The 14,622-nt window shown below is 53.2% G+C and overlaps 2 protein-coding genes across 2 annotated transcripts in view; one reads left to right on the top strand and one right to left on the bottom strand.

The window, feature by feature from the left end:
- Positions 1–14,622, bottom strand: part of ACSF2 (acyl-CoA synthetase family member 2) — a 41,826-nt gene that overhangs the window by 5,502 nt on the left and 21,702 nt on the right. The window lies entirely within an intron of this gene.
- Positions 6,968–14,473, top strand: CHAD (chondroadherin). Its single transcript, XM_035558891.1, has 4 exons — positions 6,968–7,741; positions 11,726–11,889; positions 12,108–12,253; positions 14,370–14,473. Exons 1-3 carry the CDS (start codon positions 6,968–6,970, stop codon positions 12,247–12,249), a joined length of 1,080 nt encoding a protein of 359 aa, XP_035414784.1. The 3' UTR covers positions 12,250–12,253; positions 14,370–14,473.

Raw genomic sequence — 14,622 nt, 5'->3', positions numbered from 1 at the left:
TGGCATGGCTGGCGTCGCCAGAAGCCCCGCCGCCGGCGTGACCCCAGGGAAACGGGCGCCTCCTGACCCAGCCCAAGGAGCTGTGCGGGTCTAAAACCTCCCCCTCGAGCTCCCAGCTGGGGCTGCTGCTGCTCCCTGCCTTCCCCGCCAGCAGCCAGCACTGCTCCGCAGCTGGACACCGCGATGGTGCTCCTGTACTCCTGCACTTCTCCTCTCTTTTGACAATACTTCTCTCTGGATAGTGCCTTCCTCGTCTGTGTGCCCTGGGTCCAGGCAGAGGCTGAAGCAAGCCCTCCCAGCCGCTCTGCTGTCCTTCCCTCCCCTCATCGGACGCGTGGCGTTTGCTCCAAGGGCTCCTGCCAGCCCAGCCGCAGCTTGTGTCAGCACGAGATGAAACCAGGCTTCCACAAAACCCCACACACCAATTTAAGCTTGGAGATAGCCACGAAGATTCAGAGTTTTCAAGACCCAAAGGGACACTTAATGCTCATCTAGCCTTGTCATCCCGTGTAATTCAGTCCAGAAAACCTCACCCAGTAATTTCTGCATCAGATCCATAATTTCCACTGGAGCTATATCTAGTGTCAAAACAAAGCTTTTAGGTGGCAAAGAGCCCGGCTCGGACTCTTGGCTTTGAGAGGAGCTATGAGAGAACAGAATAGAATTGACTTTAAAACCTTTTTTTTTTTTTTTTTTTTTTCTTTTTTACTGTTAGGGCTGCAAGTGACCTCCCAACGCCCAGCGAGCTGATCAATCCTGCCTTCAGCATTGACAAGGACAGCTCCAGAACAAACTGCTGCCTAACTTGTTCCTCCTGACAAGAGATTCATTCTCTGTGAATCCGAAGTCTCTGTCTAAACTGGGAATAAAAAGAACGTCTTAACAGAAGGGTGTTTTTTAAAGCACATTTCAAAAACATTTCCTGCGAGCACTGTTTAAACAGCGGCCACTGTGGAACAGGCAAAACAGCCCGAAGAAGGCAGCGTCTAAAAATTAAAAATAAAAACAATCCGACTCCAGTCTCCTTAGTAAACATGTGGACAGCAGGCTGATCTGGTGGGTAGAGAGGGCACTCTGAAGACCCGGGTTTTTTTTTTCTTATTTATTGCATAACTTGGAACAAGCCTCACCAGCTCCGTGCTCATCAGTTTTCCCAAGCACTCGATGGTAATAAAAACAGCCGCTTCCCCTGCGCTCGACTGCTGCTCCGAGGCTGCAAGAAAAGGGCAGGTTCAGCACTGCATCGCCCCGGGAGGGGTTACGCCGGGTGGAACTGGAGCAGAAGGCCGGCTCTGCAGCAGGACGCGAGGTCCCTGCAGGGGAACCCTCCGGACCCAAGTGGGGCTTCGCGCCCCCCGCCACCACCCTCTGGTTATGCCATCCCGGAGAATGGTTCCGGGACTCGAACCGCCACACTGAAAAGCACAGAAACTGAGCTTCGCTGGAGACAATGCCGGCCTCAGAAAAGAGAAGCAAATTGACCATGAAATAATAGGGATTTTCAGACTTCAAAGAGGGCGTAACAAACAACGGAAAGCAGCCTGACAACCCGAGAGATGTGCTCCGGGACCTCGGACAAGCTCTTTGAACCCTGCTCCGCGAAACATTTCGGATGGATCTCATTATTCCTAAACCCACGCTGAGTGGTGGAGATATCTGAGACAAAACAAAGTTAACGGCAGCCCTTCCCTCAGCAGCCAGCTCCAAACCGTTCTCAGCCGAGCAGTGATCTTTCCCCATTCACTTGCCCTGAGTTTTGCCATCCCCTGGGGGCGTTTATCTCATTGCTTTGGAGCTATCCCACCATCCCAAATTGTATTGGAATATTCCTGAACCTTCAGGTCAACTTTGCCACTGCAAAAACAACTTCTGATCATATCCAGCCTGTGTCACATCGAGATTTCATTTCCTGCCACAGCAACAGTACCATCTTTGTGTCAAAGCATCAGGACACAAACAAGCAGGTCTTGTAGGACGAACCAAGGGTGGCCACCCCGCTGGCATTCCTCCCCACACGAAGAGCTGCCAAGCAGCCCCAGTTTGGACGAGGCTTTGAAAGTTCCCAAAAATAGCAGGTGCCCAAAGCGCTGGCTTCGTGTTGACGCACGCAACGGCTTTGCCTCGGGAGGAGACCACTGCAAAAATGGCAACCCAGCTAGCCTGGGCCAGCAGGCTGCCGCTGAAAACCGGCCTCCTGTGATTGTACAGTCACTCCTGCACAAACTGCTCCCTGCGGTCTGCAGTTAAAGCTTCCTCTCTTCTTTCCAGGCTGATCAGAAGTCTCAAGGCTTGCAAGTGTTTCCACAGCCCTGCCAGCGCTGCAGAAACACTGCCCAGAGGCAACCAGCAAAGGCACGTGCAGGAACTCGGTGTTTTATCGGCGGCTCGAGGGAAGCTCTCTGCTAGGGGATGAACTCCCCCTGGTGCTGGGGTGCCACTGCAGTTAGGAAAGTGGAGTAGAAGGAAAAAGAGAGAGGGAAGATGAAGAAACAATGCCTTGCAAAGGCAGAAAAGCACTGGTTTGGGGGTATTTGAATGCTCAGAGCTGCTGGAGGAGGAAACTGGCCCAAAACCTCGGTGTGGGGGGAACACCCCCGCAGACAGGGAGAGCTCAGCCCCCATCGAAGACACGGCTGGAAGCCCGGTGTCCTGTTTCCATGCCGTATAAGAGGTTACCATTTTAAATGTTCTCACGGCACGTTCCTACAGCCTGTGCAGCTACCGGAGCCACCGACTTGCCAGCTCCCCCAGCAGCAAGGTGGGGCGGGATGGGACGGCGAGGTCTCGCTTTGGCCAGGGACAAGCAGGGACGCTGCCACCGAGCGGAGCTGAATTTCTGTTCTGGGAACAGCGCGGACTCACACCTGGGGAGCATTTGGGAAAGTCAGGAGCCTCAGGGGCGCTGAGCGGTGGTGGTGTGCTGCTGGAGAGAGCTCCAGTGCTCCTCAGAGCGCGCAGGTGAGCAGAGGAGAGCAGCGCCAGGCAGAGCAGCGCCCATCTGGGGATGGCCGGGGCCCTGCGGGGGCACAAAGCACGGCCGGGGAGGCAGCAAGGGCCGGGAGCTTCCCAGGGGAAGCCCAGGGCATCGTGCAGCGGTTGATCGGATGGCAGATCTCCTCCTGCCAAAAAGAAAGCCTGGGCCCCAAGGCCAGACACACTGGTGCCACATCAAGAAGGTGATTGCTACTGATATGCACTGACATGCGCAACTAGATCTGGATCCCCTTAAAAGCTGCAGAATCAGGCTTAAGCAAGCAGTGGAATATTTTAACACGGAGCAGTACATGTGCAGCTGTCTTTACATACCAGAATTGTTAATGCTAACAAAAATAAAGATTAAACATGGAAAAGACCATCTCCAATGTTGTATCAAAACAGCCCTGACCTGCAGCAGCAAAGCAACACCCCAAATCTATATTTATACTGTTTCAAACACTGTATTTATTTGCTCAGCCCGCAACGCCTCCAAGAAGGCAAGGAGGGGAGGCCAACGTTTGCAAATGACTAGGCACTGTGAGTGTTTGCAGAACTGTTAATCAATTAAGAAAGAGAGGATGGCGGGATAATCCCGCCTCTTCTGCCATGTCCCAGCAGCACTGGTCCCAGGGGAGCTGCGAGGTACGGGGCTGGCCGGGCCCCAGGTCCCTGCGGCATCCTGCCCCTGCAGAGGGAACGCCGACACTGCTGCCATTGTCACCACCAGACTGCAAGCCACCCACGAGACACGAGCGGGGCGCAGGCGAGCTTTTGAGGATCACTGTATGTTTGCTGGCCGGCCTGACTCATCCCCCAGTCAACGGCTACGAAATCCAGCGGGGGAAGGCCAGGCCCCGTCAGCAAGCAGCTCAAAACACAAACAGCTGGGAGCCCAGGGGCCTCTCCCCGCAGCCAGGCGAGGTGCCAGTCGTGGCAGATGCCAACCGGCTCCCGCCACAGGAATGTGCTCACCGAGGCATGGAAATGAAAAACATTAGGGGAAAGAACTTCCTTTTATTCAATATTTGTGCCCGGAGAAACGGAGCCGACAAGCAGACACCTTTCCCCCAGTAGCACTGCCCTGCTGCCACCCCGCAGCAGGACCAGAAATAACACAGCATCCTCCTACCTCTGCTGCGCTGACGGGGCTGGCGGGGAGCTCTCCGGGGCAGGGACGTCTTCCCACCAGCACAGCATCAGGGCAACTACCTCACGGCAGCACCACGAGGAAACACAGCGCTTACCTGAGCCCAGAGCCTGACCCCTCCAGCCACAACACGCGTATCCATGCGGGGGGAGAGGCTCCCTGTTCCCCAGAGCCTGCAACCTCAACCCTCAAATAGATAAAGGGTAAAAGAACGGGAAATTTATCCTTGGAGGAAGACAGAATAGGAGGTGGTTTGAGGTCTCTATGGTTTAACCTCTGAAAGGGGTCTATGTTCTAGAAATACACGTGGGTGGAATGCATTTATGGATGGAGTTTGCAAGGACCTCACCAGCTTTTAGCTCCAATCTGACCCAAGCTAGCAGAAATGGTTATCTGTCAGCCAGTAAATCTTTGCAAAGGGATAAGGAAACCAAGGATCAAACATCAGCTGCGCTCAGGGAGGAAGCACAGATCCACTTCCTAGCTTCACTGTCCAACAGAAACAGCCTGAACTTTAAATCTCACCGATCAGTTGCTCTTGCACAGCAGAGCTGGGACACAGCTTTCAGGAATTGTTCAACAAATGGTTTCAGGTCAGACTAAGGGAGTTGAACCTGCTCAGAGAAAAATCAGTCAGTGGAAAGAGAATGTTTTAGAGGTGAATTGTTTTCTTTTCCATTCCCTGTCTGGGCTTTACTAACGGCACACACTGGAGGGGCACTCTCAGTCCTGATTAACCTGGAGCAACGGAGGAAGACATGGAGGGGTCTGTGCACGCCTTCTTTCACTGCCTCAAAGGTCTGAAGACACTCAGAGAGAGATTCCAGTGGTCAAAGCATGTGCCCAACTCAGTAGCTGCTGAATCAGGCGTCAGCAAAAATACCGATCAGCATTATTCTGCTGAAGAGTTCCGAATTCTGCAGTAACTACAGCAGTCAGTGCTGCAGCAGGTCCCTCCGGCAGGAGCCCGGAGGTCCCACAGTGACAGCACCTCTCGGGGGACGAGGCAGGGAGAATTACTTCACGCTGAAGCGGGCGCTGAGGCCCCCGCTGCTCACCAGCAGGGCGTTGCATGTCAGGACTGAATACTGGAAGGCTGACACGGCCTGGTTTGCACCGAGGTCCCCCGTTACATCATCGTTCAGCCAATCCCATCTGCCCCACAGGCTCGCCAGCACCTACATTCACACCCCCGAAGCCCTCTCTCTCCCCCAAGTTAGTCATGCAGCGAAAACGCCGCTTGAACTGACAGCTGCTGCCGGAGCTGGGGCTGCCAGGCCCTTTGCATAACGCCGTCTGGAGCATGCTCGGTGGCGCTGGCTGATTCCTCGGTGCAACAATGGAAAAACCCAGAAATCTCCGTGAATAAGCCAGCCTGTGTCCTAAGGCAGCCCTTGGATTTCCTCCCTTTCTTGAGACTGTCTCGCCTCTGCAAAAGCTCCACTGGGGCTCCGCAGCCAGGCTGAGCAGCAGCGAGCTCAACAAGCTCGCAGTTATGTGCTCGGCTCCCAGCTGTTTGCTACAGCCAGGAACTGGCTGCAAGTCAGTTCAAAATGTTCCACTTCCAAACCCCACCCCGCGACTCCTGGATCTCTCCCCTCGCACTCACAGGAGCAGGCGCTGGGGCTTTTAACTGCTTTGCTGAATGTCTGCGTCGGGAGAGCGGGGGAGACCCCGTGCATTAGCACACCCCTGCATCACGACGCCTTGCAACGGCTCCTCCAAGCCCGGCGCCAACGCGGCCCCAGCCCCTGCTCCCGCTGCAATTCCCTCGCTCTGCAGCTTCTCCATCCCTTTACCCATGCCTGAGTCTTTCCCTGCCCACAGCTGCGTCTTGAGAGCACTGCCCTGCACCTCACCAGAGTCAGGCGCGCCGTCGGCACCACTGGCCGGCATTTCTTCCTTCAGTGTCACGTCCACCAGCCTGTGCCTCACCGCTTCCCTGCGGGCTCTGCCTCTGCCCCGTCCCTTGTTGGAAGGCAATGGCCACTGCTCCCCAGTTCCGTGTGCTGAGAACCCCGCCTCGTGTCACACCCCGTGGGGAAGACACGGCAGCAATGAACAATGAACGTGCTCCCTTTCTTGAGCAGCTCCTCGGTCAGCCTAGATCTGAAGGTCTTCAACCCAAATTTGCACTGCAAAAGCACCTCCGGTGCTGTTGACCACTGGCATGACACCGTCTCTCTCCCATCTTCTCCAGTCCCTGCTCAAGCAAACTCCTTTGAAATCAGCAAGACAAAATCCTCCAGAACCCCTGCTCTGTGATAACAGGAAAAGGTGCTTCTCCCCCCAAAAAGTGCTTCTCCCCTAACTGACCTAGGCTACCGCACAGCCCGGGAGCCTGCTGAAAGCTTCAGCACAAGGACAACCACCTACGGACAACAAGGTGACTGCGAAGAACGGCCGCGGTCCTCGCTGTGCGCCCTCAGGCTGCCATTCAAGCGGAACAGGTTGCTTTTCCCCCGCTGGTAGATCTGGGCCCCACTTGGCTCAGCAGGGATCAGAGAGGTTCCCCACAGAGCAGGTTTGCGTTTGTTCTTCCTGACCATTTGCCTCCCTGTTGCAGAAACTGCCTCTGCACGGTGACTGCTGCAGCGGAGCCCGGCAGCGCCGAGGACATTCCTCCGCCCGGTGCCAAGGGGTTAAGCTCGCAGTAAGTTCCCAAAGCCACTTGCTTCCAACTGGCTGCTGCCTGCGGTTTGTGGGAAGGGATTTTGCTTTTTAATAACATTATAAATAGGGCTGTGTTCAGCATGCTGCTAACCCAGTTACTCTCTCTCTCCCACCCATCTCCCTCCTCCTCCTGCTGCTTCTCTTCCCGCCACACCGATTCCAGATCTGACCATGAATCGGTCGGGCTTCTTCCTCGGTGTCCTCCTGGCGTGTCTCGCCTGCATCGTGCACGCATGTCCCCCGAGCTGCCACTGTCACGGCGGAGACCTGCAGCACGTCATCTGTGACAACGCTGGGTTGAAGAAGATCCCCAAGGTGCCCGAGCAAACGCGGCTGCTCAACCTGCAGAAGAATAATTTCCCCGTTCTGCCAACCAACGGTTTCCGGGACATGAAAAAGCTGGTGTCCCTTCACCTCCAGGGCTCGCAGATCAAGGAGATCTCGACGGGAGCCTTCAGGGGGCTCAAGAGCCTGGTCTACCTCTATCTCACCGACAACCAGATCAGTGTCATAAAGCCAGGAGCCTTTGATGACCTGTCTGAGCTCACCTACCTGTACCTGGACCAGAATAAGATCCCAGACTTATCCAAAGGGCTCCTCTCCCCTCTCGTCAACCTCTTTATCCTGCACCTAGGCAGCAATAAAATCCAGGAGCTGAAACCAGGGGTCTTCAGCGGTGCTAAAGACCTGCGCTGGCTCTTCCTCTCTGACAACTCCCTCACCAGCCTCCTGCCTGGGGCCCTGGAGGACGTGGAAAACCTCGCTGTGCTCCACCTGGACAAGAACCAGCTGAGCAGCTACCCCGTGAACGCCATGAGTAAGCTCCGAGTGCTGGAGGAGCTGAAGCTTTCTCACAACCCCATCGAGGTCATTCCCGACAATGCCTTCCAGTCCTTCGGGCGGTACCTGCAGACTCTCAACCTGGACAACATGAAACTGAAAAAGGTGAGTCCTTTCTCTTTCCCTTTGCTCTGGATGGGAAACACGGGGCTCGATTCTCTTCTCCTTTCCGAAGCTCTCAGTTCGTTGTCCCTCCCCCAGTTTGCAGAGGAGAGGGGGGATCCGGGCCTACAGTCAGCGAGGCACAGCTGAAAAAACCCCTTACCCAGCCCAAGCGAGGGATGAGAGATGTACCCCACCCTTTTCGTGGGTTGTTTTATGCAAACCCAAATTATCTGGGGCTGATCAAACTCCTTGGAAAGGCAACGCATTCCCTCCTGAGCTGGAGGAAAAATATTCGGGAATATACTGGGAAAGTATTCGGGGTGCTCCAGGACAATCAGCAACCTGCCAGCATCCCGGACTGGGGCATGGGATGAGAGCCAAGCATCTGCCTCGCACACGAGGGGCCGAAGGGCACTGCCACCTTGCAGAGCTGAGCTGCCCGGCCTCCTTCGTCCAGCTGGGTGCCCGTTGCTGGCCGCGAGGGGGGGATTCCTCAGGAGGGGATACGAGCAGAAGCTTTTTACTCCTGCCTTGCACACAGGTAGACACGTGAACCTTCACCTTCACCTCCCCCCCTGCCTTCCAACCTTACACATTATAAAGAAAGGGTTGTTTATTGATGCTCTCTCAAAAGCAACTCTCGCAGCACCTCACAAAGGGGCCCTGTTCCCACTAGGGAGGAGGAGGGACATTCAGGTATCCCGGCAAAACAACCCCCTTCTTTTTCTGTGAGGAAGCACGATCCGTAGTCAGCAGCATCGCACTCAGGGAACTGCTGGCATGGGGACCTCTGAAATGCCAGGCAGCAGTGCAAGAACAGAGAGGAGCACAGTGCAAGAAGAGCAGCACCCTACGGCAGTCCGATAGCCTAGGTGCACCCTGCGGGGCTGGAAAGGGAGGGTGCTTCTGCGGGCGAAGGAGAGCAGTTCTCCCCGGGATGATGCTTGGCCAAGCAGCCCAAAGACAAAGAGCAGCCAGGTAAGGCAGGATAGCACTTCACAGCACAGCAACACCCACTGTGCGAAGAAAGATGGGATGAAATAAGGAATTTCTTGGCAATAAAGGGCAGCTCGAAGGGTCTCGGGGGGTGAGGACATCATCTGTAAGTCAAAGAGCAAACCCACTGAAAGCTACCACAAACAGAGCATACCGGAGCTTCACAGGGAACACAGAAAACTCAGAAAGTGGAGTTACAGCTTGCCCAGGTGGAAAGTGACACTGGCTAGAACAGGTTGGTGCAGCCCGTCAGTATTTAAGCCCTTGCTCACTCCCAGCACTAACCTCTCCAGGATGGGAGTAACCAACCCCAACATCTAAACCCAACCTGCTGACCTCCCTAGGGGGGGCATACGTTACACGTGCTGTCACATCACTTTTGTAGACTCAGTTTCCAGGCAGTCTCATCATGCACAAGTCAAAAAGTTACAGCACAGATGTCCCACCAGCTGTACAGGCACCAGGGTCCCGAGTTTTGTACTGAAGACCTCTGACTAACTCACGGTGCTGGGATGCTCCAGAGAATCAAGTGCCCTTGATTCCATCAAAGGAGCATCAGCAAAACTTGAAGTCTATGAATCCTGTCTTGTGTAGCAATGATCTGGTCAATTAGAAGACCACCTGTAATATTCATATAAGAACAGATCAAGGAACTGCACTGATATCTATCAATCCTTATTCAGTATGCCTTCAAGATTCCTAGCTAGACAAACATGATCTGCTCTTTGATGGTGTCTGCATCTTCTGTCAAGTCAAGGAAAATACTTTTCTTTCTGAATCTTCTAACCCAAAGCACGATCCCAGATCTTAACAGAGCTTGAGGGACTCAAGACACAATTATGCAACAGCCAAAAAAGAGCTGGAAAAGGTTCTGATACCCCAAAGAAATTGCAGAGGTTTGCATAGAAATTTATAAGGACTGGCCAGAAAGCAAGGTTTAACAATTCTAGCTAGCAAGAAAGACTTTCTTTTCAGTGACCACCTGGGGACAGGGCTCTTTTGCAGCCAGGTGCCTCCTTTCCTCTCCAATGGCCTGATAAGACACCAGTTTACTGGATCAACACTTACCAGTGATGGCCTCTGCAGCTTCTGGGCTTGCTTTTTTTTTTTTCCCCCCTTCAAGAAAACAAAGTCCCCATGCCAGCTCTGAGCTTTCTCTTCAAAACTTCCGCAAACCTCATATCCAAATGGCCCACATGCAAACTTTGTAGACATCTAATAGTAGACATCTAATCACAGGGGCCACATGACCTAGGAAATCACTTTAAGTGCTGCTGACATCTTAACTGCAGCTCTTTCTCCTGAAAGATATCGTCCTTAGCTTTTCCTTGCATGGTTGCAAAGTTTTAGAGCTGATCAAGTGCAAAACTGTTCCATGTGACACTGTCACAGCCTCCATGGCTCTTGAGAGAACAAGGATAGCCCCTGGGCTGCTTTGCAGCTCTACAACCACAGAATTCCCTGTCCCCAGTCACCTGGGGGCTGCATCGCGTGGGCCAGGACCCACTGCCTAAATCAACAGGAACCAAGGTCACGCAGATCCTGCAGGCTTTACCTGCACCCTCTCGTCATCGCAAAAGAAATTACAACAGTAATCCTCCATTTAGATAATGGGAAATTCACCAATTTCTCACAAACGCCCGCTCTGGCAGGAAGCACAGGGGCCAGGAGAGGAACGAGCAGCTGAGAGCACCCCACTGGCCAACCCAGAACACAGCCGGGGCAGCCAGGCTACCACCCCGCCGTACAGCACGTCAGCATCTCACTATCAGCACAGTAAAGCCCACCACCACCAGCCCAGCTTTGGCCCCCAGAGGCCAGCAGTGCTGACTGCCCGACAGCTACAGCACTTTGGGATTCTCTTAGCTAAGCTCTAAACCTATCCAACGTTGCTTAATTTGGACGATCGCTGAAGTTCATGGCTTAAAATAGCGATTTCCCTCTGACAAGCTTTTCAGCTTAGAGAGCTTGAACACACCCTGATGGTCCTGTCTGAAGTGTGACTGAGCGTGTGAGCTAGCCAGGAATGGCAGCACAGGTCCTGGACTCTGAGGGTTTCTGGGAGACCTAGCGAATCTCCTCTCTACGTTTTTGAGAAAGCTTTTCCCTGTTTTGAGAAAGAGGGAGGAATGGTTTGTCGTGGCCAAGGTCGTGTGTCAACAACCCCATCTCTAACTCATCACCTCCAAGAAAGTCTGTGTTGATGGGTTTGCTTTCAAGAAGAAACTTTCCAACCTGAGTAACCATTGGCTGCAAAAACCAAAACCAAAAACAGAAATGAGGCCTGAAGGAAAAGAGAGGAGAGGGCTGCAAAGCTGGGGCCACAGCCACGCAACGCTTAAGCAGGGGGAGCCCTCCCTTAAAGGCTACCCATTAATCAAGTAAAGACAGGTCTTGCAGCATCCCTTGCAAAAACCTACTAGAAATGAGAAAAAAAAGTGGAGGAGGTTGAGGTGCTGGAAACCTGCCTCCATTTCTGCACTGCTCTGATGCCAAGTGTAACTTTCCACTCGGAGCCCTTGGGCACTGCCAAAGTCTACAGGCCCCTCAGACGCCACAAACACTCCCTCCTTCAGCCGTTCCAGGACAGGGCAGGCACCAGGCACTGGGAGGGTTTCCAGCCTTGGAAAGGAATATACCCAGAAAATACCTTCTTTTAGAATGGAGAAGGATGGCTCAAAAATTAGAGAGGACTGGCAGACTCTGCTTTATTTAGGGGTGTAGCTGCAGAGACAATCCTGCATGGATCTGGGATGTAGCTTTGGGATGTAGTCCTCTTCAGGTAGGAGACTGTCCGGGAACCCCCCAGCATGACACCTCTCCCTTAGGTTTGTAGAGCTTCCAGCGAGCCAGGACTCTCCCTTCACCTCATGTGCACACCCTCTCCACACTTATGCCACTGAAAACCTTGAATGGAAGCACTCAAGAACCAGGGAAAACATCTCCCCTCCTCTAACTCAGCGCTGCTCAGCGTAAACCTGTGTTTAGTTTGCAGACAACGCATTTGCTGGTGTGACCGTTCTGAAGACCGCTCACCTCGAGAACAACCGGCTCACCCAGCTGCCCCGCAACTTCCCCTTCGACAAGCTGGAGACCCTGACGCTCTCCAGGAACGCCTGGCACTGCAGCTGCCAGCTGGCACATCTGCGCAAGTACGGCACCACTCGCGTCTTCCCTCCCCTAACTCCTCGGGGTCTGTCTCCCCAGGGTCCCCCAGGCTGTGCCAGGCAGGAGGGGATTGCCGAAGGCTGCTGCCTGCCTGCCCGGCAGCTCTCCCCAGCCTGCCACGTGTGCGTGCGCGGTGCGAGCAGTGTTCTTGGTGTGCCGTGCCTCCTGTAAGCTCCCCGTGTTCTTCCTCCTCGTGTCCCAGGTGGCTGAAGGGCAACCGCACCCGCACGGAGGACACGTGCTCCACGCCCGCGCAGTACCGGGGGCAGTCCATCAGAGACACCCCTGCCCTGCGCGCCTGCAAGCTGCCCACCAAGAGGTCCAGGAAGGGAAGCCGCCATTAAGCACGTAAGAGGGCTCACAGAACCGCTCCCTATCGACAGGGCGTAGTCACGTCTCACACGGGCACACAGCTAACCCCGGGGCCACCAGAGTTACTGGGATTTTTGCCTCAGATGGCAATAACGCTCACATTCGCCTCAAAACTCACCTGCTGACACTTCACTCAGAGCTGCTCCATCTCCTGGGAGGTGCTGGACTCCACACGCCCTCAGAGCAGAGAATGTGCCTGGAGCAACAGGGAGGGAGTCGAGCCCATAAAGCAAACACCGAGCTAAGGACAGGCCTGGGGCAGCAAGTGAGGGTGAAACACGTAATTAGGTGTCAAATGAAGGGTGGATTTAGCCCACTTCCAACCCTCAGACGGGATATTACACACTTTACCTTCCTAACTGAGAGGAGATGCTCAGCCTTTTGCCCTAGCGAAGGTCCTCCCAGGTCTGGTTCAAAAGCCAGGGCAAGACAAGGCTGGGAAATCTGGCCCCAGGCTGCCCAGCCCACATCTTCCATAGGAACACAAATATCTTCCAGGAGGAGCAGCTCCCAGTCCAGCACCTGCCTTTTAACAACTACCGGGCAGTCCAAGACACTCACGTATTCATAAACAAAGGCTGGTGCCTTCAAATGAAGGTCCCAGAATAGGGAGGACCGAGACGGTAAATACCCGTTGAATAAGGTGTTCTGGGCCAGAGGGTGATTCAGGAGACAGGGCTGACTTCCCTTCGAGCACTGAGCTGCTGACATCTACCAATCCAAACACAAACTGTGAAAAAGTATCACGCAAACACCTTTAACAACTGGAAACTGCTAAGCATTCAGTTCAGAGCACAGAGCCACAGGAAAGCCACAACTGTCATCACTCCACCCCAAGCATTTTTCTTTTCCCCATCCCAGGACTAGATTTGGAGCTTGGATGGATTCCAAAGGACTTTGGATGAGCCTGCAAATCTGTAAGCTTTTGGGAAAGGAAGGGACCTTTGCCTATTTGTTAAGTAAAGTACAGCGACCCTGCTCTGCACTGTAGGAACAAGAGCTGTCCCTGTGCCCTCTCATATAGGAAAGGACCAGACAGGAGCCCAAGGCCCAGGTATGGCCGTTTGGTCCCCAGTTCACCAGGGAGGTGCATAACAGAATGGAGAAGGTAAATTTATGACCCAAATGTCAGGGATGGTGCCAGCGGCTCTGAGCCTTCCTGAAGTGATTATTTATCTTGTAGTGCCAGAGGCTTTATGGATTAGACATGGAAATACCAGGCGTTCCATATAGGGCGGGTAAAGTTCCGCACTAAAGATGGAAAAACTTCAGTTTCCTAAACCACAATACTTAAATGTGTTTTATTCACAGACCTGGCCCTTCTTAACCTTCTTCTCTCCCTGTCTGAACTCAATTTCAGTTCAATCCTCTATGACAAGAGTAAGAAAACCATAACAATACCTGGCTTTCCTATAGCACCTTTTACCCAACAAGTTCAGGAGTGTTAGTGAAATAAAAACCTATTTATTGCAGTCTTGCAGAACACAAAGCTCGGTACCCTCAGGTGTGAGTGCCAAAATGCAAGCACACAAACCCAGTTCAGTGCAGTGACACAATTTTCAGGAATACGAAGCAACTCTGACCCCATTGCGCGCCTCCTGAGAGCCAGGCAGCTTTCTCAGCTGTCAGCTGTGTTCTACATACACAGGTACGCATTTCAGAGGTGAACAGCGACTTGGGTCGCTGCACAGGAACCACGTTTCAGATGAAAGGCTGCTTGGCACTTTCCAAAAACCCTATCTGCTCTGGAGTTTCAGAACTGGGGCACCAAAATAATCCACTACTCTCGAAGCCCCTTATTAATCTTATTTCACTGCTCTCGGGTTTCTTCCTTTACAAAGGAAGTGCTCACTGGCTATGAACACTTTGGGTCAGATACTCAAGAGCCAGATAGCAAGTTGGCAGAAGAGGCTGGAGACAGGACTAACACAGCTCCTCTATTGTGGGAACTTGTTATGGCTTCTTGACCGCTAATTCCTCACTTTCAGTTATGGGCTTCACTCACTCACTGAGCATAAAAACAAACAAAAGCTCTGAGTTTATTTATGTGCTTAGAAATGCCCTTAAACATGTGGACTTCTTCTTCCCCTAGCAGGCCCTGGTATGGCCTGTCCTGGTGACCGGTCACTCCAACCATCAGAAAACTACTGACTTCCGAGTCCTTCCTTAAGCTTCTTCTACCTATCAGGAAACATATCTGATATATCCGAACACCTCCAGCCTCCTCCGAATCCCCGCTTCTCTGCTGATCGCAGGATGGAATCCACCTTCTCAAGCTTTTCCGACATCTATGTATTTTAAAAGAGGCATTTTTAAAACCTAAACTATGCATGAGCATACTAAGA

Source organism: Cygnus atratus, chromosome 18 (genome assembly GCF_013377495.2).
Source record: "Cygnus atratus isolate AKBS03 ecotype Queensland, Australia chromosome 18, CAtr_DNAZoo_HiC_assembly, whole genome shotgun sequence".
Classification (NCBI taxonomy): Eukaryota; Metazoa; Chordata; class Aves; order Anseriformes; family Anatidae; genus Cygnus; species Cygnus atratus.
The sequence above is the reverse complement of the archived record's forward strand: the minus strand, read 5'-3'. Positions and strand labels throughout refer to the sequence as shown.